The sequence below is a fragment of the Vollenhovia emeryi genome, unplaced genomic scaffold (assembly GCF_000949405.1).
Source record: "Vollenhovia emeryi isolate VEMERY1.0 unplaced genomic scaffold, V.emery_V1.0 DF939212.1, whole genome shotgun sequence".
Lineage (NCBI taxonomy): Eukaryota > Metazoa > Arthropoda > Insecta > Hymenoptera > Formicidae > Vollenhovia > Vollenhovia emeryi.
In genome coordinates, this window is record NW_011967154.1 from 628,352 (window position 1) to 655,841 (window position 27,490).

The window sequence follows — 27,490 nt, forward strand, 5'->3', positions numbered from 1 at the left end:
TATATCTCGAAGCTGGGGGGAGCCAATCGCTTGGCGACGCGGTCGATCGGAATCATGGGGTCTGTTTTTTATTGCTGCACTCCTGAACTAGTGCACACTGGTGCAATGAGTTGGAATGAGAGGTAATCTATTTGTTTCATTTTAACTTACTGCACTAGTTCAGTAGTGCAGTAATAAAGAACAGGCCTATGGGCGCGTCTCCTGCTCTCCTCTACCTAACCTCACTCCGTACCGCGACAACATGGATGTCGACACGGCGAGTGACAATACGTCCATCGACGACAAGATAGACGACTTTTGCGAAAATCCCACGCGAGATGCGTTAACGGAGGGTCTCATGAGCCTTCTGAAACCCACGGTGGACCAACTGGATGACCGAATTCGTGCTACGAGGTAACCGCAATCTTCGCTGTACGCACGAACGAATGAGTTTTCCGTCGATTTCACTGTTGCGAGGCTTCGTGCGCTTATCGCGTCTGCGATTCCTTCGCGGAACGTGATATCGCGCAGACATTTAACGTTTATATTTACTCGTCCGTCCACACGTTGTTCCTTTGATTACGTTGCGTGCAAGTACCAGGAAGAGCTCGTTGGACCCATATACTTTTCTGCGTAGGATATGCCAAATTGAGCTGAAACAACGGATTGAGTCGTTAACGGAGGAGCTTCAGAGGATCAACGAGGCGTTGCAGTATCCGATGGACACAGACTCCTATGTGAAAAAACTTGTTAACGCTAAGCACAAGATCACCATTGTTAGCAACATTTTGCAAACCACGCAGGAGCGCTTAAACAAGGTGCATCAGGCTGTCGAGAAGAGCACTGCCAAGCGAAAGACGCTCTTAGATAATAGTTGCGCGTACAGCGGCGCGTCTGTCGAAGCGGACAAAGAAGAGTCGTCTAAAGCGGAGACTGATAAGCAGCAATAATTTCCAATATTTATTATTAATCGTATGATTGATAGGATATTATGACCAAGTCGTTACTAAACACTTATCACTTTATATAAGTTTTATATAAGAACTTATTACATCCTTTCTTACAAGTCATGGAGACCCCGGTAGTTAAAATGTCCGACGAGGAGCTCAAAACGGTTTACGAGCCTTCTGAAGATTCGTATCTTTTAATAGATGCCCTGGAAGCAGATTTGAAGACTCTGCATGCGACAAAGCCAGGGATTTGTTTAGAGATAGGTAGTGGATCTGGTGTAGTTATCACCGCTCTGGCACTGGCACTAAAGAGACACCATAACGTCCACTTTATTGCGATTGATATAAATCCTGACGCATGTAGGGTCACGAAAAGAACTAGTCTGATTAATTCGGTCGACGTAGATGTTCTCCAGATGAATTTGTTAGATTGCGTACGAGCTCGGCATAAGTTCGACGTTATTTTATTCAATCCCCCGTACGTAGTTACAGAACACGAGGAAGTATTAGACGATAGACTTGTATTTAGGACTTGGGCAGGTGGCAAAAATGGTAGGCAAGTTATGGAACGGGTGTTCGCTACTATCCCCGAAATCTTGTCGGACACAGGATTGTTTTATTTAGTTGTTGTCAGAGAAAATGATCCTGAGTACATCTTGAGTGCTTTTCAAGAATTGAATATGTTGGGCGAAACTGTTCACGAACGAAAAGTGAGAGGAGAGCACTTGTACGTTTTACGTTTTCGTAAAATGAAGGAAATGAGAAGTTAACAATCATGTCAAGGCTGTCACGGATGTCAGCATCCACATAGAACATTGTAAAAGTTCTTAATTCCGTGAGAAGAAGAAGAAGGCATTATTTCATTGATCGTATACTAGGTCTAAATAATACTTATGGTGATTAATTGCAGAGGACTACGTTTATTTAAATCATATTAGCTTGCACTGTGTAGATAGCTGTAATATCATTTATGTTACTTGTAAACTATTGTTATGTAATATATATATATATATATAATTGTCATCAATACAGGTACAACAGTATATCACAACTGAAACAACACTAATGTTCCTTGTCCACGTACTTTTATTATATCTCTCACGATTCTTTTCAGGAATTGTTCGTTCGAGGAAGGTGATAGCGAGGGCCGTGTCTTCTGTTGTTTTTTTTTACAAATATCATAATTTATTTTCGAATACTTAAAATTTACATTATGCTGATATTGAAATATCGCAATAAATACCATATCGCATCGGTATTGAAGCATTACGCGAAATGAGCACTCTCGTCGTCCGAGGACTGCACGAGTAGTTTGTTAGATATTTATAAATTGATATGTAAAATATGGCTACTTCCCTGTTCTGCTATCGTGCAGAATAAAATTTCTATGGTTGGGTAAGAGTAACATTTTGTGAGAATTTATTGATAAATATTTAGAAGCAACAAGCTGAATAAAATTTCTGTCGTTTGTCAACTGCTATTTCTTTCGATGTTCAGCAATTTCTTCACGATTGAGCGATTGCGAAGCGCTAAAATAATAGTCTCTTACTGTTTAAGTTGTTATTTGATTACTGGCACGCGCTCGTTTTCTACTTTCCTGGTATTATTACGATAAAATACCATCTTACGAATCCACGAATTTCGGTCTGCGAATTCGTTGTAATTTAACATACAGCACAGCCGCACTTATAGTCGCGATGAAGAGTGTGCTCAACATGAGAATGAAGGTCGTGTAAAATCCACTGGTGCTCATGCAGACCTCTTTCGCTTTTACCATCGCCTCGACAGCCGTTTCCTCCATACTATCCAGGACCTGGCTGGACGCCGCGCTCAAGTCGTCCAACATGATTACTTTGAAACGCCGTCCGACACGAACCGGATCCGATAACAGAATTGAATTGGTCGAGTTGCTCGAAGATGGTGCATACGTTATCGATCGACGACGTCTTCCTGGCTCGATTTGCTGTAACAAAGTTTTTTTTTTTCAATATGTAAACCTATATAGGAAAATATGTAACGTTTTTAGTATTGGGTATTTATCTCGTTGAATTGATATTTGGGATGTTGCTTACTTGATTTGCTTCCGGACAAGGTTCGCAATTAGTTTTACATAGCTCGACGTTGCATTCGATGAACAAATCCATGACATCGGGGAATTTGAAGGCTTGGAAGAACGCGTAAGCGATGATAGAAGCGCCTGTATTGCCGGTATCGTTTGTCTTCTGGAAAGCGCCGAACAACTTCGGTTTCAAAATGCAGCCTCTTTCGTCAGTGAGCTGCAGCATGTTGGTCGAAGCTTCGTCTCGCGCCAGACAGTCGCGCACCTTGAAAATAGTTGAAAATTGAAATCCTAATTCTTATTTACACTCAAGTCCAGACGATCTTGAAAATGAAGGCGTCGAGGAATTATTAGCTTGCGATTATTCCTTGTGAATTCTCGAATTACAATTATATCTATTTTTTCACTACATGTCGGAACATGTAATTTGACTGCATAAATTTTCATTACACCATTACAATTATGGTTTTCAATGCGCACCTGAAGATCGAAACCAGGATCGCCCTCCACGGAGACTACTAACGTCATTGTTTCTCCGATCTTTACGAGTCCATCGGCTGCGGCTGCGAAAGGTCCTTTGCCGATTTGAATATCCAGTTTGGCCGTCGCGGTATCGCCACTAAAGGTAACGATCTCTTGGTTTAACATATCTACCGAGAGATTCACCGTTAAAGCCTTATTGATGTTTCCTTCCCATAGGCATCGTACTCGTCGAACTGTGTCCCAGACTTCTTGTATGCCGACTTCATTCTTTAGCAATAAAAATGTTTTATTTCAAGATTGATAATCATGTAATTGTTTGCGAGCTAAATGTAATAAATTCGAGAAGGCAGAAAACTGAAACTAATAAAATTAGTTTGTTTAACACCGACTTGTAGTACGAGGACGTTTTCCAAATAAGCCTGACCAGCTTCACCCTCGAAATCGTTGATGAATTGAGTCCCGCAGGAGTCTAGATTCACAGTAAAAGAATACTGCGTTAATCCAGAATTCTGCCTTACGTAGGTACATTCTGGATTCATAAAGTATCCCTGAAATTGAATATAATTGATAAACATTATTGTCGGTCATTACTTTAAATTGTTTTGTTTCGCGCTCACCTTGGAATAAATAATACCGTCGTAAGCGCGATTGAATTCGATATTAATTGTCATCATGGTCTTGCTGCATTGGACATCAAGGCTGTGGATATGCGGGGGATGATTGAGGTCGTCGTCAGTTCGAGTGGTCTCTGGAAGATACAATCGCAAATTATTTTCTCATGCATTTTGCGTTTATATTACACTGTAGTAAAAAAAAAATACATACCTGCAGTACCAGTACTTGTAACACCAGTTTCAGTTTCAGTGGTTCGAGGACCTTCTCCTGTGACACCAACACTAGAACCCGCATCTACGCCAATTTCACCTGGTGTAGTGAAGGGAGGGGACGGTCTTCCGGGAGTCGAGTATCCAGGCATCGAAGTGAACCCGTTTGAACTGGGATAACCTGGACTAGGATAGCCTCTTGTCGGGGGTGGTCCTGGGGGTCCTGAAGGTCTTGAAGGTCCCGTGGGTCCCGAAGGTCCTAAAGAATAGCCAGATGCCATAATGTTAGTAATCTCCGGTTGACTCGACGATGAAGTTTATTTGATACTACATTACTATATTGGTGGTTATTTTTTTCAGAGTACTCTTGGAAACATGACTGTACCTGATCCGATACCTCCACCTAAAGAGAGAGGCTTACCAGTGGGTTCGGAAGGAAGCGGTCTTGGACTGGTCGATGGAAAAGACGGCGGCTGCGGCGGAAGGTAAGTGGACGACGATTCCGGGGAATTCAGTGGCGGAAAGGCCGACGAGCCCGCATTAGAGTACGAGGGCTGGCTCGGTCGTGGATTGTAGGACGTGGAGCCTCTGAAGCCTTGCGGCACGTACGTTGAAGAAGGTTGTTGGCTCGGTCTCGGTGTAGAAAATGGCGTGGAGGGCTGCCCAGATGCCGGGTAACCGATATTCGGCGGGGTGTAAAGCGACGACGGCCGCTGAGCCGTGTAACCCGTTACTTCGTTCTGTTGAGAGCTTGTGGCCGCCTGGAAGGGTCGCGGTTTTTCGGGCGGTCGTTGGGTACTGTAGGGCGGCAAGTACGCATTTGATTCTGATTGCTGGCGAACTGTAAAAATACGTGGGCTCGTCAAGATTGAGAATCCGCTGTGATTGTTTCCGCGAACATAACAATAGCATCGATGAAAAGTATTCTAAAGAACGGCGAAATTATTTCTTAAAACGATACTAACGTGATAGAACTTACATATTTTTGTATTTGCCATTTACAATACCTAAATTTATTATAAATTAAGAGAACTCTACGCGAATTGAAGTTATCATACTTTTTTGAAGCTTGCAAGTGACAAAATGGGATTGGAAAGTTATTGTCGTAAAAGATTTTCGAAAACGTATTTGCGGTACTTTTCATTGAAGCTATCGATACTCGAAGTCCATGAACATCTCTCAGTTTTATATGCATTCGCGTTAGCCTCTTTGAATATTAATAAAAAAAGGAAACAAAGAGATGAAGAAAAGCGTATGTTCTAAAGAGCTAATTAAGAGTACATTGATTTAATAGTGCATCATAAGAGAAATCGATTTGTGTCGGAACAAGCGTGCATCAAAGCCAATCCCAGCGTCGAACATTACTTCCGTGATGCTTAGGTGTCACGTTAAAATGATTGATTAGTAGCGCGGCAAGTTATGAATTAATAATTTCGTGCGTCTGATTCGGTGCGGCGGTATCGGCTGCGCATAGTCGCAGCTTTCTTTTGCGCAATATACGTCCGTGGTACTAGCGTCCATCTCTGAGCATCAGCGGCACTGAACTGTCTATAAATCAGCGCGCCACGTCAGACAGCTAAATTCGATCGGCGAGAAAAAAGAATGCTCGTTAATTTGCGACGGGACGGCTTCGCATCGCGCCGTTTCCTGTCGACGACGACGAAACTCGGAAACCTACTTTTACGTGTGCCCTGCTGGTAGATGCCTTGAATCCACTCTAGGATATTTTGTGCCATCACATCTGCCGGCGATACCGAGGCAGCAGCCCGTTGGACTCTCGAGCGTGCTAATGAATGTTAAACCATTCGTTTGTGATCAGATTCATATTTGTCACCAACATGAGCTACAGCGCCTCTCCCTTCTCTGACGATCGCGCTTAAGGAGGACTCGTGGAGTCCTCTCGCATTTTTTCTTACCGGGATCCGCGTCCGCGGTTCTCACGAACAGCGCGTGACCCCCGAAGTCTTGGCCGCACACCGCTGCATCCGAGAGAGCGACGACGAGAATCGCCGCGACGAGCCTCATCCTTGGGCCTGTAAATTTTATTTCAGTTAATGACAGCGCTCCTCTCTACACGTCACGCTGTGTCAATACTCTCGATTTCGGGCGGAATCTCCTTCAATAAGATATAATCGTTCCGCGCGAAATCGCTTTCGTTGCTCTGAGGGTCAAGTGTCATTGACTCGCGGTTGAGAATACGAAGGTATACCCAAGGATGATGAGTCGCGGATGCGGTAGGCCGGTCTCCCCGTCGAAAGTAGAAAGTGATCATTATGAAATCTATGACCATGATCGCAGCTTTTGACAGTTGACGTCACCGTGCAAGCGAGATAACTTATTGCGAGAAGAGGAGCGGGAGTGCGCGTGATTTCTCCCCAAGGTCTGGATTTCCGTGTTCTGAGACGGCGTACGCGAAAAACTACGTCGTCGGTTATGAAAATCGCTGTTTGCACGCCACGTGTATCTTGTACATTAGGTGCGCATCAGGCGCTTCCTCAAGGTCTCCACGTGCGCGCTGGGAACACGCGAGCTGCACAAAGACCGACTACCTTAGCCCGACCGTATCCATCGCGTCGAATTTCGAAAGTAGCATCGCCGAAGGATATCACGGCGGTTTTCTAATTGGACCGTAATTGCCGGTGGAATACTCAAGGTTCCGAATCGCGGACGCGAATGAAATTTATCCTTGCCGCGAGGATTAGCGGCAAGGGATTATTTCGGCAACGCGATGACTGTACAGATAATTGTCCTGCCGCCAAGTTGCAGTCGGCTGGTCGGGTGATCTCCAAGGTCCCAGAACATGGCGAAATTAATCGCGCCGTAGAGAGGAACAAAAAAAGGAAAGAAACCGCAATTGTTTCGACAGAGCTTGAGCGGAAAATTTAGCGTGCGAGTAATGGCGCTCGTTCCTTAATCTCGGATCGCGATCGCTAAACATCTTTTAATTTGGAGCCGGCGTCGTTTCCATTATTGTTCGCGTCTTCTCACGTGCTGCGGCGTGCGTTGGCGGTGTGTTTCGTCAGGACGGATTACGCGCGGTATAATCGCGCCGTCTTGTCTCACATGTCTCATAATTTCAGACTACCTAGTTGGGATAATTTATGAACATGTTCACAAGCGCTTAATCTTGTAGTTTTGGTCATTCGGACGTAACTTTCTTTCGTGCGGATAAGATGACGTTCTTCGTGGTGATCTTCATTAATATTACAGCATCCGGGATCATCGTAAATTTAATTTTAAACATGTACTTTGTTCGCATGCTTTGCCGCATTTCTCACATACACTCTCGTATGAAACATAAATAAATTAATTCTCTATAATAAATAAAATATATTTATTATAGATGAAAATTTGTGAGCAGAGAGCCTCTCTCTCTCTCTCTCCCTCTCTCTCGATGCATGAATAAAATTCGCAATTTGATGTATGAATAAAATAGACAGTATTATCGATTATGATGTGATTAAAATTTTAATTCCGTCAAATTCGTGAATAATAAAATAATATGATAAAAACATTAAATAAATAACCATTCCGACTCATGCAGTAATGATCATTGCGTTAAAATAATTACGGAAATGCGATAATTGCGAGAGTGATGTTGCGCACATATTGCGATATTCAATCATCCGCACGATTTGACGGATAATTATCGCTCGTTCGCGTTACGAAATGTAGATTCCGCACGACTTCTCCTTCATTTAACGAACTTTTCCTTCCTGCGCCTAAACGAGCGTCATTATCTCGTTACACGAACTTGAAATCCAGCGGTCATTCCCGGTTAATCCGATGCCGGTACCTACGGCAAGCACGGGAAAGCCATCGTCTATCCTCGCGCGGATGCTTTCCATCGCCTTAGTTTTATGCCATGAATCCGCCAGTGAAACCGAATCGTGACGCGGCCGCCTTTGGTTGCTACCCGCGCTCTCGTACGATCTGATGCATCCGAGCGCCGACGCTGAGGATCGGCGAGGTAAAAGATCGAGAAGTCAACAGTGGAATCGTGCTCGAGCAAGGTGAAAGGTGAAAGTCGCAACGCGCCGGCTAGAGGACCGTACAGATACCGGCGGGCATGCGCTCGCTTTTACACGTGTTGAAACGTACACGTACGCATTGCGAGATCTATCGCCGAGTCTTTCTATCGCTCGATAAATCAGATGAATCGGTGCGATTTTCTCCTTATATGTTTATTCGATAAGTTGATCGATAACGCTGTAGATCTTCACTTTTCTAGGACTCCAGGTTTACGTTCGATTGGATAGGAATATTTATCTCCGCGAAATTCTGTAAAGTTCCACTTTATTGAATTCTTCGATCAAGTAATCTTTTATTTTATTTCATTCCGCAAACTTTTGAGCTCATTGTAGCAACCGATGCGTGTATGCCAAGATTCTCGCAAGTCTCACGATTGATACATTACGAAAATAGGTATGGGAAAGAAATTCCCGTTGTAATAATAGCAGAGGACTGGGTTCGATTGCACAAATCAGAGATTCCAATTAAGTTGAATCAAATAAAAATTACGAATACACGACTGCGATGGCAAGATAAACCCATTAAAGTAAAATAATATAAAAATTTGACTCAGGTGAGAGGAAATTATTTCGCGAGAGTTTGATATTCCCTCGAGTATAAAAAAAAGACCAACGAAGAATACATATTTACTCCGTTAACTCTTAACTCCGTGTATTACATTACATAGATAGAATCTTGAGAGAAATTCTACTTTTAATATTTCTATGCATTAAAAAAAAGGAGAAATTGAAATATTTAAATCACTCTCTTTTGTCCTTCCGTTCTTGTGTCTCTTACAATTAAATGAGTGGAAATCAAATGTAATTTCTAGAAAAAGGATAGTAAAATAAACGGCAAGTGTGTCCCAGAGACTCCACACTTGTTATCTGAGAAAATCACGTTTGTTAATCGTGTCTATTCAACGTAATCGCTACACGCGCAACATGTGATTGATACTCGTACCGATATCATTAAACTGCCGAGCGGCGGACGGTTGATTGTCGCGGTTTCGTGACGCGTGCGAGTCGCGGAGGGTTTACGCGCGCGTATCTGACTTTTTTCTTTCCAATCGTTTCTGTAATTTGGCAAACGCAATATCGCGCTGCGGCGTACGATATTCTCGATCTAGTTGGGGTCCCCGTCACGTCGCAAATCAAATTAACGCGCCGGTACTAATTACGCGTTAATTAACACCCCGCCCTACCTCGCGCTCTCTCGCCGGCGGCCGCGTGGGGAAGGCGCGCTCTTTCGAAATTCCCGCCGACATCGTCGACGCATTAGGATATCATAATTTGCGCCTCAAAGAAACACGCCGCCTTAGCGTCTGCGTCTCCGCATCGTGCAATTGTCGTGCGAAATTCGTGTAGCTTTGCGCAGCCGGTCCGGCCGTAACGTTGCTGTTTGCGGTCGCGCGATTAGGCAAGTGTAGCACGCACTTGAGATGCTGCGGTTTTCTTCTCGCCGCACCGCCGGCCGCTTCGTTGTCGATGTCGGCATTTTAATAACGAGGTGGGCCAGTACTCGTTCATTATGGAGATTTCGTAACGAGCGGGACCTCTCGCCGTGGAACCGAGCTACTCGAAGTTATTACGATTTTTAATCTAGTATGCCTGGCCATCGACCGGGAATCGTAACCGGACCCATGAAAAAATATACATGTAAAAATGTATGTAATATATTACATATATTTTAAAATATGTGTTATATAAATTGCATATATACACACTTGTATATATAGAAAATATTTGTATATATATTCTTGAGTTACAGTAAAAATATACCTTAAAAATTATTTAATTTCATATATGCAGGCATATATTATTTTCTTATATTTCTTCTATATCATAGGCGGCAAAAAATTATTTAATTAGTTATATGCATTCTTATATTTTATATATACATTAATAAATATATATATATATATAAACGTATAAGTATTGATATATTATATAATATATTTTGAGGTATATACTTTTTCATGGGGGGGGGGGGGAGATCGAATACTGCGCAAAATTAATGCAAAAATATCTTTAATCCTAGATAGCATGCTGAAATTTTGTTTCCAACTTGCTTGGAAATTATTAATGTTGCATTATTCGCGGTAATTCACACTGCGTGGTTCACAAAACGCAGGCTTAAATTTATGGTACGATATGAAGCGAAATTTTCTTTATATTAAAGCTCGAATGTATTAGTAGCAGATATTTCTATGATGTTTCCAAAAGACTATTATTTTAAATTGTTCCTCGTGGCGGTTTAATTTAAATACTCGCTGTTAAAAAATTACATCTGATTTTTCACCGCACATTCTTCATATTACGTGCGTACGTGCGCGATGTAATGAGGTCGAAACTATGCAACGGTACTGTATAAACGGCAGGTGGTGGATGAAGTTACGGCGATGCATCTTTCCGAGAAACGCGGCGATATTTCAGCGGCGGCCGGCGCGAAATTATCCGCGGTATGTTTAAATTAATTTCGATATCAAGCCGGGCACCGTTGACGAAGCTAGACGCTAATGGCGCGAACGATGCTAATGACGAAACGATTTAAGTGTACAGGCCAGCGGTTTGCGGCCGCGGACTCGGATCGCGCGCAGTGAAAACTGTTACGTCCAATAGGTCTGGGTTACGGGGACATCGATTTCCTTATACATCGGCGTACGTACGCGAGTGCCGCTGAAATCGGCCGTGTCGACGTGAAAAATCGCCGATCGTCCGCGCGCCTGATTTCTACCGTACAATGTCAGCATTTCCAAATACGTAACTCCGTATAATGCGCGACAGTCGGGGAAAATCGGTTTTCGTTCGCGCACCGCCGCGTTCGGTGGCGGCAAAAGGTATCGGGTCGAGTGTGGGGATCCTTGGCCGTGTTAACCTCGGCGAATCTTACATCTTCGCCGGTTTTCCGCGCCGTTTCTCGCATTCTCTTTCGCCGAACGGTTTACGCACTATCAGTCCCTCTCGCGCCTCGAAAAGAAATGGCCGTCACGTTGGAGGGGGAAAAAAAAAATTACGGTCGTCCGTCAGATTCGGCTGCGGAATCTGCGCGCGCCGGGGGATAACTTGTCTTACGGCGCTCGCGAATTTTTAAGTGACCGCAAAAACGTGCCCCCCGGGTACGCTCCGCTGGGAAAGCGTGAACTTTACTGTTAAATTCCTCGGATGAGGCATGCGCGTTTTTCAAGCCCGTTCATTGACATTTAATATATTCTTTGCGCACATACGAGCACGGTCGATCCCCTCTTCTCTCTCTCTCTATCTCCATCTCCCAGCGCACGATCCTCTACTTTTCTCTTTTTTTTTTCGTCAAGCTCTTCACGCACGTGTCTCCACTGTTATGTAGTGCTGTAGAAAACGCAGTTTTAAGTACCGTGACTAGCGAAAGGATGTCAATACCGTAAGGATGTCAATACAAAATTGCGATGATACGAACATTGCGAGGTGATTTCGACGATTCGCTGTAGAGAACATTTTCCAAATTTCTTGCTTCGAAAAGATCTTGAAGCGTTTACGCCAGAAAAATTACATTCGCATCGTTTTCTAACGAAATCGTTAGCGATGCGTTCGCGACGCTTAAATTATGGCTGCACGAGGATCTGTTTTTAGAATAATGCATCCAGACCGTCTTTTTTGGAAGTTGCGTCTTCAAAGTAGGTTATCGATCTCTCTACGAAAACGAAATCATTTTCTTCCCGGGACAAACTTACTCCTTCAACATCGCGATTTATCGAATTGTAGTTAGAATGCTAAATTAGACGTACCTATATATGTACGATGCACGTAGCATTAGAGAATGTATCGGAGAATTTCTTCATCAGTTATTCGAACATTATTTCCCTCTCAAATCGATTTCGCGTACGATATTAAGAATTTTATTACAGAGTTTTTATAGCGCGCATTTCACAATTCTTTGTACTCTATTATATCCCTGAATCGCGTTACTTAACACGGATAAATTGTGGATGAGTCTCCTCCTTCTTAGATGTAGTAATCTCGATCCGTTGCAAATTTCATAAACACGATGCACAGACAAATGGCGTCAATTTCAAAGATTATTGTTAATTACTATATTAATACAAGTGAATAATGGCGTAACTCTTGATACAGAGGAGGTTAAAACCTCGTCAATCTTGCGTCACTGCGTTTATATTTTTATTCAGATACGATAGAGCCCCAGCGTGTCGCAAACTCTTCTTGTTCCTCCGTTCGTTTCGTAACGTCTAATCCGCGAAGATAAATGTCACGAGGTGTGTGCAACGAAAACTCCAATAATCATTTTTTCTTCCGTGTCCCCGCGCGAAGTCAGCTTATGCGGAAGACGGGCGAAATGACTTTTACTATTGTGCGAACAGGCAATATGATTTTATCTCTTTCCCACGCAGCGAATGGAAAATAAAATCCGCTTGCTTTTGAACTTCAATATTATTTCCGGCTGGGTTAGAGGTCTTCGTAAGAAGACGTAGCGGTTAATACTGGAAATTTGTCGTCCCCCCCCCCCCCCCGTGGTTTTTCATGTCACGGATGTTTCGCGGATAAAAATTACTCGTGTAAATTTATCTTCAAAGTTTAGCTTTGAATTATAATTATTTAACGTCTCAATTAGAATACTGAAACGGCAGAAGTGGCTATTGTAGCCGAGGGTGAAGATTCTGCGGTGTTTGTGTTTCCATATTCGACGTGTTTGACTGTTTGTTGTCGTTGGTGCTTGAGGAACAAGAAGAGAGGGACTCCACGACATTTGCGTATCTACACGCGTGCAACAAGTGAGTCTCTGCACCATCATCGTGCGGTGCGTGCGGTGCCCGTACGTGTGTGTACGTATTCACACGTGTACTCACTTTCTTCGAGGATGCGGTGACCAAAACGAGCAATCATCATTTCTCACTCTCACTCTCGCACAATGATTCTCACACTCGCTACTCTTTTCTCCTTCAGCTGCAGTTTGCTTGCGGCTTTGACATCGTATACGTTCGAGGAAAGTACCGCCGAGGTGAATAAAACAATTTCATTTAAAAAAAAAACCAAATATTCCTTTACGTCAGAGATCTTGATCTCCCCTACGAAATCTACGAATAATCTTTAAAAGTGCAAGCGTACGAGCGCTGCTTATGAAAGATACCGCTAATGTTAATGTCAGATTTGTTGGATAAGAAACACGGAATGACTTGCAAACATCTCTATTATTTTATATTTATTAGTGCTGTCCGCTGTAAATTTTAATATATTACGAACGTAGAAATAATCCGACGATACACTCTGAGATAAATGCGCACAATGTGTTTTGTGTGTACGAAGATTGTAATGAACGAGAAATGTTTAAGATTTTGTTTAAACGCCGGGTATAAGATCATTTGGGAAAACGTATAAATTTTGTTTTCAACGTGTACGCGGTATTTAATAAATGCTGAGGACCGAGACTCACCTGTAAGTGAAATCCTTTTCGTAGAAAATTATTGCCACGAGGTTGAAGTCGATCTTCCTTCACGATTCGGCCGGAAGATTTGCGTTGTGCGCACGCTTATGAGAAAGGTGAGAGTGAATAGCTGGGAGCATCTTCATTCAAGCTTTATATAGGTATTGTACCCCCTTACCTAGGTAGACTCTGTAGAAAGAGCGTACCATCTCTCTTACCGTGCCTGCTGTAATTTTATCATCAGTGAGATGAAAAAAATACCTGTTGACGAAATTGCATTAGGCGAAATTATTTCATGTTCGAAGTCTCACCAAAATCTAAGCGGAACTGTCCGTTTCAATCGTTAAACTTATCGCGGAAATGATTCCATTTTCCATCTACTTGGCTGTGAAAATATGCAACGGTACCTCGATTTTGTAACGACGAAGAAATTAGTTTTCAACAGCAAATCTGATATTCTAGAGGGGATAAAATTTGATACGCTGCATGATATAAGATGTTATTTGAACTCGTCTCTCGTAATACGTGTTGATTACTTAAAGATATACAGAGTTGAAATATATCGGTATTTAATTCATTTTGTTCAGTCCGTTGAAGACGATAACGTTAAAACCTTTGCCCGCGAGGTAAATTTGGTAATTTGGGGCAAAAGACCAAGAATACTCTTTTTCGTATAAAACTAATTACACGTATTCCATAATCAGATATTCTAAAGGGGATAAAATTTGATATGCCGGTATGATATAAGATGTTATTTGAACTCGTCTCTTGTAATACTTGTTGATTACTTAAAGATATACATAGTTGAAATATATCAGTGTTTAATTAATTTTGTTCAGCTCGTTGAAGACAACAATATTAAAACCTTTGCCCGCGAGGTAAATGTAATTTGGGGCATCGACAAAAGACCAACTCTCTTCCGTATAAAAATAATTGCACGTATTCCATAAGAGTTCGATTGAGCGCGCCACAAAATAGACGCAAATCGATGAACAACCGCTAAGTGATTTATCTGCACGGTATTATCGGCGGTTCAACATAATTTCGTGAGGATTTGTGTTGAGGAAAGTCCGCTTTCCCAGTCACGTTCGGGAATAATGACGATATTATATGAATTTCTATGTCCAGGATATTCGTCACCCTTACAAGGAGACCAGACGAAGCTGCGATCTCTTCCGGGTGTTCAGTAATCCCTAATTTGGCGAACCCATATTTTCGCGCGAGTGAAATACGAGTGTTCCCTCTCTTGCCATCGAAGAAATGAATTTTCCGGGCGCGACCCAATTCGTACGTCCTGAATCCGTTTATAATTCACATGGCAGATGGGTCATGTAACGATTCTTGTGCAACTGTGCCCCTTGAAACTTTTTCTATGGTTATTCTATGGTAATCGCATAGCAGCCGTGTTATTTGAATTAATGAGGTAATAAAAACGAGTTGTACTCCTCAAGCGCTCGATACGATCGACATCGTTCCAGGATTCTTTGATATTTGTCGAACAGAGCGCGCGAGAATTTTGAACGATTTAGCCTAATTTAATCAATATAATAATATTACAATGCAATTTAATCAAATTTAATGTATCGTCACTCTTTCTTCGCGCTTAACGTAATATTAAAGCATGCTAAAGTCGACTGAAACGATATGTGCTAACAACACTGTCAGTGTTTCTTCTGGCTTTCTCTTCAGATCGAGCTATAAAACGACGTGGAATCACAGATTGAATTTCAGTTAACGCTAGCCAATATTACGAGACACGGCCCTACGTCATTTGCGAATTACGCACCGCCATATGCGGGATGATGGGGATTAGAACCGTGACAAATTTTTAAGTTTTACTGACCTTTACCCGAGAGAATGGGGGACTTAATAAAAGAGAAAGCTGACGTAGGAACACAATACAGACGAAAATACATTTATAGCTATGCCAATTTCGACGTTGGACAATAGTACTCTCGCGCGTTGACCATCGGCGAAACATTATCGTGCTTATTTTCTCGACGAAAAGGAGCCCCTGGCGCCGCGGAAAAATTCAACAGCCGAATATCGCAGTGTATCGCGCCATGTTAAATATTCATCACGTTATCCGCGCGACGGCACGTTATCGCGCCCGCGAGGGTGATGGGCGCAACGTGAGTGCATGCGATGCACCTGTGCGCTGCAACTGTCCATCACACGTCATTAGGTGTCATTAGCGCCTCGTCGCATTTCGCGAGAGCATTTCGGGAATGGGGATCGTCGGTCCCCGCCTGCACGCGTGTGCAGCAATTTCATGAGACGCAACAAAGTGCGCCGGCTGGACGCCGCGCTCGGCGCGCTGCGGCCGTCACGACCGCGCGTTTCGAGCTGTATCGACACGTCATGATGATTTTGCGCGAGGAACGTACGCGTGCGGCATTTATTAAGTTGGCGTACTGTTACGTCGGGTTCGGGAAAAAGTTTACGGCGTGGTTAGAGAATTTTCTCCGTGGCCTGCGGTGTGATTAGCGGTTAAGCAACGCGCATCGCCGCCAGGAACTAGACGTACGAGAGGGAACGTTCCATACTTATTGGCGCGTCTGGAATCGCGGCCGCGTTTTCCGGAATTCGCATCGGGGGGCCCGCGATCCCGCCCCTCGTTTCAACGACGCGCTCAATAAATTTAACGAGATAATCTAGGGTTACTCACGGTTCACGCTTCATGAGCTTCATTCTCCCACAGCGAACTCGACGCGCCTCGCGCAACGATCGCGCAAGGCCGCGCGTTCTGTTTGGGAATTACGCGCGGGGATGAATTAAACAACGAAATTAAATTGCACGCGTTGCGTTTCCTTAAGTTAATGATGTTTTTTTTTATTTCAGTAATATTTTATTTCCCTCGGGACAGCTGGCCCGAGGATACAACGCTATCCGTTATCGTGTAATCGACGAATTACCGGTGCCTATATATAATTATACCTCATTACCATAACTCTTCCAAGCATCCCCGTTACGTCAAATAATAAAACCATCACGTGCCCTGGCATCAATTACTTCCATACACGCACATCGCGCGCGGAACCGCGGGGAAAGAGCTGCCGGCAAGACTCGCGCTATTACGCCTTAAACGTACGATTTAAGACGGATTTAAAGACAGAATGAAGGAGTGAAATATGGGTCTTGCGTAACGGGAGATAATAAAAGATAGTAGAAAAAATATATATATAAAAAAGAATTATGTGGGAAAGATATGCATTTGCACATGTGTATAGCCAAGTGTCCGGAAGCATGTTATAAATATTAATGAAAAGTTAGGAAATGCGTATTCTGTTGAATCTTGCTTTGTGTGACGCAAAAAGTAAACGCGAAAAGAATGCACACGTTTGCTCGCTAATTATTACAAAGTTGAAAGTAAAGTTGAAAGAGAGAGAGAAGATATAGGAGAGTCCTCTATTATGAGATAGGTTTCTGATACGAGGTAGCAGTTTTTCAACATTCAAATTCAATCACAAATCTTTTTCGCACGATTACACAATTCAACAATGAATTTTCCACTGAACGGATTTCGCTCCAGATTCAACCGATAATGCATATTAATTTAACAGAAACCCTGCTATTCGATATTAGGATCCTATCTCATAATGGGGGACTTTTTCTCTTTATATTTTTCTGACAATAGTGTGTATTTCCTGTGACATATAAATATATTTCTCTTGTGCGAGGTTTACCGTTGTGCGCGGCGCGGATATTAAACAGGTGCATTTGGCGTTAAATTATGGCGAACCGCACAGATCAGCAACAGGACACGACAATAACGAATTCCACTTGTTATAATTTTTAATATACAATATTTGTTATCGAGGCGTCTGAATGTACGGGGCGTTTATTCGAGCTCGCGTAATAACGGTATTTAATGTACAATAATATTGAGGTGATTTTGCCGAGTGTACGAATCAACGGGGCCGCACAGGAAAGCAGCGGTCGAACGGAATCGGTCCAGGAAACCGTCGCTGCCGCGCGTCCGCGTCGATCTGCGATCGCGATCGCGATCGCGCGACCGTACGGTTCTCACGTACGGTTCTCGCGCACGAAAACGCGCGCGGAGTCTTAAGATAAAAGCATTAGCCGGCCCATTACACAGCCGAGACGTTTACGCAATCCGGTTGGATCGCCGTGTACGCCTCGTGTCCCGCGGTGCGTGTCGAAACGCACGACGGTCGCCTCGCGGCGACCGCGTCATATCGGCACCGCGTGATAACCGCTTGTCATCAATCACGCGGCATCGCGTTCGTCGCAGGACCCCGCGTGCATACAGTGACCATACGTCCTTTGTTGTGAAGGACAGTCCTTTATTTCAAGTCAGTGTCCTTTACTTTTATTTACTATACCTATTTCTTCAAAACTCAATTTTGTCCTTTTTGCGTCATGTTTTGCCGTTTGTGAAATTAAGATCTGCTCTTTTGATTTACCATACGGAATTATTGACACAATTACCACTTGAGAGGGACCACAAACCATGGTCGAAACGCTGTGAGCCGGTATTCATAGTCAGATCTTATATTCAAGACCGTCTTGAATTTATCTAAAGATGATATACGGAACATTTTATTGGCTACGGAGTATTTAAAGATGATGTTAAGACAGTCTCGAATATAAGATCTGACTATGAATACCGGCCTATAATTTGCCAGACGTGGTCAAGTAATTTTCTGAAGTTTGTCTTTTATTTTTACAGTGTCACGGCAAATTAGTTTTCATTTAGCGTTTCAATGTCTAATGTCGTTCCCTCCAATGGCCACGTTCAGCGGAGAAAACTGTTCATATTTTAAAAATCTATTATAGAAGAATAGTTTCATTACAACACAGATCTAAAAGTACAACCCAATCAGAACTTTTTTGGTTTCTTATAAATTAAATCTTTAAATTTTTAAAAATAAAAACTATGTTAGGTCCGTTTTAATTTTTAATTATTCCGAACCTATTTCAGATTTAAACTAAGGGTTTGTTCCAGCATGATCGAACCAGTTTCAAACTACAAAAATCTGCAGCTCGTTATGGTAGACTGTACGAGAAAATTTCGCAGATGAATACGCAGACAGTCACAAATAGGTTTGAAAATATGTTGCAAAGAGCCCTAGATAAAAAATGTTCAGATTTGTCCTTTCTTCCAGAAAATATGGTCGCCGCACGCATGCACGCGCGCGCTGTCCCCCGTCGCGGCCGAACACCCGCCGGCGGCGAGATTGGATACTCGCGCGCCTCCGTTTCTCGATCCTCGCTCAAGATTATTAATTACCGACGCTTCCGTGCCTAAACTGCTATCAATTGCGCGGCGGCACTCCGGACAAGTTTCGAGATAATCATCAAGTTCTAACAAGCGCTTAATATCCGATCGCTTCCGGTTTAATTTTCCGACATCCGGCACCGGAGCGAACGCGGAGCGCCCGTCGGAGGTGCGAAAATTATTTCTGTCCGTCCGCGAACGCGCGGGTCGCCTCCGCCGACCCTCCGACGAGGGGAAGAGGGAAGGAAGTGATTCTATCTCCGCAACATATGTGTACATGCTCCGTACTTGGTATTTATTTAAACTGAACGTGTATTTTGCACGTTTTACTGTGTTACAAGTAAATACAATTGCAGGGAGGCGTATCTCATCGCGATGCATTAATTCCGCTCGTCGGTTAGCGTGCCAGACGCGATATTTACAACGCAAATACGCGGGCGTACGTGGGTTATTAATGGAATTATATTTCGTTGTTCGCCTCGCACAGAAATTTCGGAGCGACGTGCGCGCGCGGCCACCTCTTCTTCACGTAACGCGATCGCTCCTCATTCGGAATTAGCCGGCGTGTCCCGTAGATTAAATTTCGCCGGGCCGCCGCCTAATCGCGATGAACGATGATACGCGAATTAATTCGTAAGGGAAACCCGCGAGACATGTCTCGCCGCCTCACTGTGATGAAAATCTCGTAATTACTCCATGTCGGGAATGACTCTATCGAGCGTTTTGCGAGGTTAATCAGTTCACCCAAGTTCCATTTATCACTCGACGATTTCTTTCGCCGACGATTAGGATCATCGCTTCGCGCGTCACTTTGTCAACTCTTGCCGTATTAACGATCGAGGAATTTTTATGAAATCCCCCCCTCCGCCGCGCTCGCTATTTATTAAATCCCGTTATTTATTAAATTTAATTCCTGTAAAATTATTTCATAAAAAATTTATCGACCTTATTCAATAACGCGCACAAAAACCGTCAAACTTTATTTTTTCGATAAATGCAATATTAGTGCTTAGTATGCTGTTTCCATGGCATGCGCGGCGTACAAGGCAAAGTGGATTTATGGCTTTAATTTCAATCGCGAAATTCCCGCGTCGTTTAAAATCGCGGCCTTCCCCGTCGCGCTTGAAAAATCGCGCTCGTCTCGTCCTTACGTTTAGATTTTTAATTCACGTGCGGCTTATAGGGACGGTAAGATTTACGAGGAAAATCCGGGAGGGTTTTAACCGGGAAACGGGATTAGCGGGATTGAAGCTGCCCGTATCAAGCAAGCGGAACGCAAGTCATAAAGTTCAGCGGCGCAAACGCTTGTTCTTATTGTCCGAAAATCGATGCGAGTCGCGTTCTCCGCGACGTTTAAGCGCGCAATTTCGTAACGAGGCGCTTTACCCGCGCCATTTCGCGATGATACGTGCAAACTCTCGCGCGCGGCGCAGTCGGTTTACCGTGGAGCTTGTAACGTCGCACTTTCTCGGTGCGTTAATCTCACGCGGATTCTCGGGCGCCGTTTGATTGCGATTTCGCAATACCGATATCCAAGTCGTCTCCTTCTCTCTCTCTCTCTCTCTCTTTCTCTCGCAATTGTTCGCGCGCGCCAATTATTCCGGTCCGCGCAATAATCTCCGGTTCACACAGAGACGAGAATACCTCGTTTCACGGGGGCGAGAATCTCGCTCGGGAGAGAACGAGAGAGGCGCTAAGAGGTTCTAAAGACGAATTTTCGAGCAGGCTTCTTTGAAGTTCCTGAAGCGTGAACGATCCGTCCATCGATTCGCTTTCTGGGTTACCACCTGTCGTTCGCCGGGATTATGCAAAGGCCCGGCCGGTGCGGCGGTGGACCGCGGAGAAAATGTGTAATTAATCAGCGGATACATTGTTGAACCGCTTGTCGTGACGGCTGCGAACCCGCGCGCGTTTTACGACCTTACTACCGCCGCACAAAGAGCGCTGTCACTTTCTCGCGACGCTCTTTTAGAATACCGGATGATCCCAGGTTACACATATTACGGTCGTTGCGTACGAGGGAAAATGGCGAGTGAAAAAAAACCAGAAAAAAAACAAAGAGAAGCGAAATAAACGCGGAGGCCCGCAAGAAGTCGACCGATTGATCGATTCGCCACCATCCCCCTTCGGGATCATCTAAAAAATTATCGTTCTCGTTTTAAGTGACGGACAAAGAGTGGCTAGTGGCATTTGTTTCACATGCCCGTTTGGTTTCTCTCCCGTGCAAACGAAACCTTTTTCTGTGTTTTTTTTTCCTTTTCGAAACTGCTTCCCGAACTGTCGTAAATTGCGTTAAACTCTCTTACCTGCCCGGAGCAGCGGCGAGATCTCTTCAGGAAGCCGAGGACGACAAACATTGCGCAAACAACGATACGTCGATGTAGTCATCACGTTTGGAGACGCGTTCGGACGATAGAAAGTTAAGTGTCCTGTGGGCATACAATTACAATAGCCGGCGATACCGCTCCTGTAATATTGGAGGCACGGGTAAGTGCAGCGTGAAGAAGCGTGGAAGAGATGAATAGCCTGGCTGTATAATGGCGCGTACACGATCATTACAATTGTTGCTACTTATTTCATTGGAGCGCGGCATAAAAATGCGATTCCCGAGGAGGGATTGCGCAAGGTAGAAGGCTGCATGTGACCATCGATAAAACGCCGTCGGCTCCTTTCTTCCTTCTTCCAACGTCGCGGGGTCAAGCGCGTCCCGAAGCGGGGCTGTCTGTCCGTACAGTTGTGGTCGGAAAGGTTGTCCGACGTTTTATGATAAATTTCGGAATTACAGTCTGTCGTGTGCGAAAGATTATAGCTTTTGCTCACAGTGACGCGTTATTAGAGCACAGGAATGATATGTGTGTACGGATATGCAACGATACTTACGAATATTCCGACAACCCTGCCGGAAATAATTGTACAAAATTGCACCAAAAAATTAAATATAACTGCCAGAGTCTAAGAAATTCTACGTAAATTGAAAAAATGTTATAAAAATCGACATAAAAATGCTAGAATTGGAACACTTGTTAATTTTTGTAATATTTTACAAGTAGATGTTTTAGTTCTTCAAGATTTTGTTGTTTTTCAAAATTTTAAAACTAGTAAAGTTTTGTACTAAGTTTTACAAAATTGTACATTTTCATGAAATATTACTTGCAATAATTTCTTGATTTGAGAACGTTGTAATTTGTTGTACTATTTCGTAGATATTTTTACAAAAATTAAATGTTTCAACGAAGATATAAAAATTTCTACAAATTTTTATTTCCAGTCAATTTTTTGTAGTTATTTATAGACATTTTTTCCGCTAGGGAACTTATTGTAAAACGTCGGACAGCCTTTCCGACCATAACCGTCCCTGTAGGAAATAATTCTATAAAATTCTACAATAAAAAATAAAATATATTGTCAGAATCTAAGAAATTCTACGCAAATTTAAAACGTGTTATAAAAATCAATATAAAAATGCTAGAATTGGAACACTTTTGTTAATTTTTGTAATATTCTAGAAGTACGCAGATGTTTTAATTCTTTAAGATTTTGTTGTTTCTCAAATTTTGTAAATTAGTAAAGTTTCGTACTAAGTTTGACAAAATTGTGCATTTTCATGAAATACTAGCAATAATTTCTTGATTTGAGAAAGTTGTAATTTGTGGTACCATTTCGTAGATGTTTTTACAGAAAGATTAATGTTTCAATGAAGATATAAAAATTTCTACTTTCTATTTCCAGTAAATTTTTTGTGGTTATTTATAGAAATTTTTTCCTCTAGGGGTACGTGGCGGTAACGAGCGCATCGCGACGAAAAATCTGCGCATCGCAGATAGCATGTTTTGCATGTCGAAACAAAAGCCGAGATTAGGGTCGACGACTGCTCGCGAGTCCTCCGGGGATCGCGGAAGAGGCGTCGAGCGTGAAAATTGGTGCGAAAGTCGAGGCGGGCGAAGCGGGCACCGCGGGATTTCGCAAGAATGCGGCCGTGCCGTTCGTCGGAGGAGGAGAAGGAGGATGAGGACAACGGCCGGAGGAGGAACCAGTTCAGCAAGGACGAACGTCTGCATCTGTTGAACGTAATGAGCCAGTACGCGCCACTGCTGGACGACAAGAGCGCGTCGGTGTTTGATCGCCGGGAGATCTGGCGCGCGATCGAGCGGGACTTCTACCAGGCGGGCTTCCTCGGCAAGACGTCGGCGCAGCTCAAGAAATACTGGCAGAACTACAAGTACCACGGCAGGAGGGCCCAGGCGGTAAATCGCGCGTGAAATTGGCATTTCGACAGGCGACCTGAAATTTGTCTGCTCTAAACGCGACGCTCTTTTTTTTTTCTTGTTTTCTTTTCTCCTTCTTCTCTGGTCCCCGGACCCCGGACTCGCCTTCGGCTGTCTCGCTCGTCGGGGCTCTTTCCCTTTCTCTCGCGAGCTCTCTATTTCTCATTCTCAAGAGCTCGGAAACGGATGGGAGTACATTTGTAAGATAATAAGTTAGACGTGCAACGTATTATCGAGCGAGTCCCTTAAACGTCGCGGGAGAATGATAACTCTCGTCCGATGATCGTTTCCGCTTCGTCTTTTTATTTCTTGCCGGAGCGATATCTCACTGAAATCACGGTTACAAACGGCAACGCTCGTGCCGGAATGCTTGAACGTTTGCCAAAGGGGTTTATTGGAAGCTTCATTTACATGTTCCTCCTCATATTTTCTATCGCGCCGCTGCCTCGCCGCAGACCCATCGTTTCCGCGTAAATAGATTCGTGCCAAATTGTGCAGGGCGTAAAGAGGCACGCGGGCGCGAAAGACGCGATGGAGGAAGCGCCGCAAGTCGCCGAAAACCGTGGTAATCTCGAGATAACGAAGATCGTCAAGGAACCAGCCACCCCCTCCGCTACCCCTCGCCCCGACACATCGCTGCGGAACATCGACGAGTCAGGATGTCGTCAGCGTGAGATATATGGGGATAACGGAACGTTCTTCCGGAAATTAACTGTCACGCCGATCCGCCCGACCGGTATGTTCCTCGCTTATCTCGCGTCCCTCTGAGGGAACGTCTCCGTTTTTAAGGTCTCCCGCGGCAATAACGCACCTAATCTGTCTAATCATCTCCTCCCCCAGCCGTAATTATTCACTTTCGCGAATCAGGGCGGTCTACCGGGCCGCTATCGGAGCGCGCATTGTTCGAATTACAGTATGAAAAGTGAAACTGGCATCATCGCAACCGCGAACGTCGGAGTATACTTTTTTTTTTATTCAGCGCTAAATCATTATTACACGGACAGTTCGCGTGCGATAAAGGGGGACGACTTTTACTCCGCTCTAACGTTAATGTCGCCGTATTTATGGGAGACATTCCGAAAAAGTATCTGAACTTTTCAATTTCTTAGCGTGTGTCTCGTGACGATAAGCCACTTCCTACTCGGCCGTTTCTAAGAAGCCCTAAGTTTTATTAGGTTCCTTATCCTTATTACGGCTCCGCCCGCTTATCGTCGTCGTCGCCCTAAAGAATATTTCGTACTTCTTTAAACCTGCCGAGCACTCGGCGAGTCGATAAGCTGCTCCTTTAGATTCGCCCGATCGTCCCGAGACCGCGGTCGGCTTTTATCGAGACTCAATAATGCGGCCGAGTTCTTTATTCTCTTTTTATTATTCCACTCGTTTATCGTAAGTGTACCAAAGAGTGTCATGACTTTCTCCACGGACCCTCCGGACCCTCGCGTGGCTACCAGCCGCGCCATTAAAGGGGTAGCTCTCCAGCAGCCATCCGTCGTTTTACGACTCTACCCCGATCGATGTGTATGACACTTTTATTCATCCCATCTGTGTCACACGCAGAACAACGTGCTTATGAAATAAAAAATTTCTAATCGTTCCCGCGGAATCGCACGCTTCTCTTTGTACAATTCGAAGAACGTTATATTACGAGGATAAAAGGAGCTGCTGATGCCGTGGAAAACGAAGAGATACTACATAGCTTGTAACTTTTAGATTCGTTTGGGAAGAATCGATCCGGCTCGGAAATCTCGCGGAGTAAGAGATTCTCGAGTAAGGTTTGCGAGGAACCAAGGTCGTCGGGTGTGACGGACCGTGAACCGGAGAAACCAATAGGCACTGACGTGATAGTATCTAACACCGGCATCTCGGACAATAGCGTGACTGTGTCTGTGATTTGCCCTGAAAGAACTCCCGAGCCTTTCAGCAGGAATCAGCCGAAAAGAAAATACGAGGGCGACGCGTCGCTAGATAGATTCTCTTTTCAGTGCGGCGCTCCCGTCGTTTCAGGTGAAGGAATTTAATTTCATTTCCGCACTCGTCAATTTTCTCGACCGGCTGTGCATCGCGCGCATCAAATCGTAATAACTGCTGCTTTTGCTTTTATTTTCACTCTCGTTCGCCGACGTGGCGTACGAGATTTTTATTTAATCATGCGACGAAACTCAAAGTGGTATTTTGCCGGGAAGAAAGGTATCAACGTTATTTCTTGCCTCGATAAATATACATGTTCGCGATACCCGAATAAAAAGATCGCAAGAAAGAAAGTCGAAATTGCAGACAAATCGCTGGCGTGTCGCTGGCGACAAAAAATTTCATCTCCCCGTTTAACCACCAGCTGCATCGTCGGGCAAGAAACGCAAGGACGACGATCAGTCCATTTTCCCGACCGCTGCAGGCGCGGCAAGAGGACGTTGCTTCTTGCTGCAGCCCCGACAGACTGATAATCACGGCGAAGTAATTAGTAACCGAAGGAATGCAATTGAAGTACGCCGGAAATTGGAGCCAGCGAGGGAGGAATCTACCGTTTTGCCATCAAAGTTCGCGGCACGGAACAAAGTTTCGTGCTCGGTATCAGCGAAAAAGATCCCTGCAACGACCGAGGAAGACTTTGCGAAAGAGGATTCCGCTGCTGCTGGTATCTGGGACACGACTTACCACAGAGGAGGACGCGGGGAATCGAAGATTGGCGAGAAGGCAGCGTCACGAAGTCAACGGGACGATTCCGAGGGGAGCGCGAGCGACGCCGCGAGACCGCGTGTTCCAAATGCGCGATCGCCGGGCCGGGATGAGGCCGGACCAGTGCAATCGGAACTCCGGGACGAGCTCGACTACCGATTGACGCTGCATCGGCTGGAAGTACGCGACTCCTCGATTCGCGGGGGAGGGATTCGGCGACTACAGAGAACGATTATGTTGCAGACCGAGGAGAAGCGGCTGAAAGTGAAAATCGCTGAGATGGCTATTCAGGAGATTCGATTCAGGATCCGTGCACTGAACGAGGACATTCGGCGCGCGGACGAGCTGCACGAGTTGCATCTGGCACTTGCGACGGCTCAAGCGGTAAGCCGGGTCAAATCGCGAACACGATAGCGCAAAAGCGCATTCACCGGGACACTGTCATCCGCAGTCAATGGTTCCATTATTTTTTTTTATCGTTACACGCGATAGCCGCGTCATGCGATTTTTCGCGAGAAATCCAATAATCCGATGTCTCGTTCAAGCGAAGGGTTCTTCTGCCTATCGAACGTAAATACTATAATCGTTAAGGGAAATATTTTTCAAAGAAACGTGTCGCCCTTGCGCAAGAAAAGCGACACCGGCACTAGAAAATGTAACTTTTGCGGTTTTGTAATTTATCCACTCGAAAACGTACGTACTTATTTTATCCAGAAAAGCATCATACGCGCAGCTAGAAAAATTTCGTCCGAAAAACGACCAGCGCGAAGACTGTTTCATTTAAAAACAGCGACGGTAAAGAGAAGGGATGTTTAAAAGAAAAATACGACTCTCGCGCTACGGAGAAAGATTTATCAAGGCGAGAAAAGGAAAAGACTACAGACAATTTAGGAGAACCACGTGGTTGTAGCTGTGCACGATCTGCAAGCAGATTGAAAGTTTAAAATCGTTCTTCTACAAAATTGCTATTTTTGACTCGTAGCACTTTTCTCGCGCAGAGGCGATATTCCACGTAACACTCGCTTTGTGATAGATATGGCATCAATGCTGCATGCGAAATGCATTTCTGCACTTACATATTGTCTGAAATTCGTTTATTATGGTATCCTTATAAAATATCCTTTAAATTTAACGAATTAAATTCAACGCTTACGTATATGAAAAAAATGTTCTCGAAGATCTAGGAAAAAAATCTGAATTAATACCCTTTGTGTGAACAAATTAAGAGCTGTGTGTAGAAAAATTAGTAATAGGTGTAAAGAAACGTCACCTATTATGAGACAGACTCCTAATATGAGGTAGCGAAATTTCTGCATGAATGTATTACCCTTCGAGCGAAATCTATTTAGTGGAAAATTTTTAAACCGTGCAATTGTTGCGAAAAGAGATTTGTGATTGAATTCGGGTGTTGAAAAGCTACTATCTCGTATTAGAATCCTATCTCACAGACGACTTTTCTGTACTGACAGTAGAGATAGAATATACAGTACTAGCCGAAAGTATATCACCTTAAGGTTTTCTGAGCGTAACTTTCGCCGAAGTGCACCGAATGTGCTCAACATTTTACAGTAGACACCTGATAACAGGTA

The 27,490-nt window shown here is 44.0% G+C and overlaps 4 protein-coding genes across 4 annotated transcripts; 3 read left to right on the plus strand and 1 right to left on the minus strand.

The window, feature by feature from the left end:
- The first annotated feature begins 200 nt into the window (after positions 1 to 200).
- On the plus strand, positions 201 to 950 carry LOC105561089 (SNAPIN protein homolog). Its single transcript, XM_012010755.1, has 2 exons — positions 201 to 393; positions 617 to 950. Exons 1-2 carry the CDS (start codon positions 242 to 244, stop codon positions 927 to 929), a joined length of 465 nt encoding a protein of 154 aa, XP_011866145.1. The 5' UTR covers positions 201 to 241; the 3' UTR covers positions 930 to 950.
- Positions 951 to 1,031: 81 nt separating this feature from the next.
- On the plus strand, positions 1,032 to 1,958 carry LOC105561088 (hemK methyltransferase family member 2). The gene has a single exon (XM_012010753.1). The coding sequence runs from the start codon at positions 1,049 to 1,051 to the stop codon at positions 1,697 to 1,699; it is 651 nt and encodes a 216-aa protein (XP_011866143.1). The 5' UTR covers positions 1,032 to 1,048; the 3' UTR covers positions 1,700 to 1,958.
- Positions 1,959 to 2,101: 143 nt separating this feature from the next.
- On the minus strand, positions 2,102 to 6,843 carry LOC105561087. Its single transcript, XM_012010752.1, has 9 exons — positions 6,212 to 6,843; positions 5,974 to 6,081; positions 4,717 to 5,136; positions 4,297 to 4,554; positions 4,089 to 4,219; positions 3,861 to 4,019; positions 3,469 to 3,738; positions 3,002 to 3,253; positions 2,102 to 2,892 (listed from the first exon to the last, which is right to left on the minus strand). The coding sequence occupies exons 1-9, from the start codon at positions 6,318 to 6,320 to the stop codon at positions 2,554 to 2,556; spliced, it is 2,046 nt and encodes a 681-aa protein (XP_011866142.1). The 5' UTR covers positions 6,321 to 6,843; the 3' UTR covers positions 2,102 to 2,553.
- On the plus strand, positions 4,729 to 27,309 carry LOC105561086. Its single transcript, XM_012010751.1, has 3 exons — positions 4,729 to 4,780; positions 24,939 to 25,232; positions 25,503 to 27,309. Exons 1-3 carry the CDS (start codon positions 4,753 to 4,755, stop codon positions 25,664 to 25,666), a joined length of 486 nt encoding a protein of 161 aa, XP_011866141.1. The 5' UTR covers positions 4,729 to 4,752; the 3' UTR covers positions 25,667 to 27,309.
- The last annotated feature ends 181 nt before the right edge of the window (positions 27,310 to 27,490 follow it).

What these genes read in the sequence shown, in the direction of transcription:
- LOC105561089 (XM_012010755.1), top strand. Translation starts at nt 242, where the DNA reads ATGGATGTCGACACGGCGAGTGACAATACGTCCATCGACGACAAGATA. An exon ending in GACCGAATTCGTGCTACGAG is followed by an intron (nt 394 to 616) that starts GTAACCGCAATC and finishes TTTTCTGCGTAG; the next exon opens with GATATGCCAAATTGAGCTGA.
- LOC105561087 (XM_012010752.1), bottom strand. Translation starts at nt 6,320, where the DNA reads ATGAGGCTCGTCGCGGCGATTCTCGTCGTCGCTCTCTCGGATGCAGCG. An exon ending in GCTTCCTTCCGAACCCACTG is followed by an intron (nt 4,555 to 4,716) that starts GTAAGCCTCTCT and finishes GCTATTCTTTAG; the next exon opens with GACCTTCGGGACCCACGGGA. An exon ending in CTTGTCCGGAAGCAAATCAA is followed by an intron (nt 2,893 to 3,001) that starts GTAAGCAACATC and finishes ACTTTGTTACAG; the next exon opens with CAAATCGAGCCAGGAAGACG.
- LOC105561088 (XM_012010753.1), top strand. Translation starts at nt 1,049, where the DNA reads ATGGAGACCCCGGTAGTTAAAATGTCCGACGAGGAGCTCAAAACGGTT.
- LOC105561086 (XM_012010751.1), top strand. Translation starts at nt 4,753, where the DNA reads ATGGAAAAGACGGCGGCTGCGGCGGAAG. An exon ending in GACGGCGGCTGCGGCGGAAG is followed by an intron (nt 4,781 to 24,938) that starts GTAAGTGGACGA and finishes TGTAACTTTTAG; the next exon opens with ATTCGTTTGGGAAGAATCGA. An exon ending in CGGCGCTCCCGTCGTTTCAG is followed by an intron (nt 25,233 to 25,502) that starts GTGAAGGAATTT and finishes TCGAAATTGCAG; the next exon opens with ACAAATCGCTGGCGTGTCGC.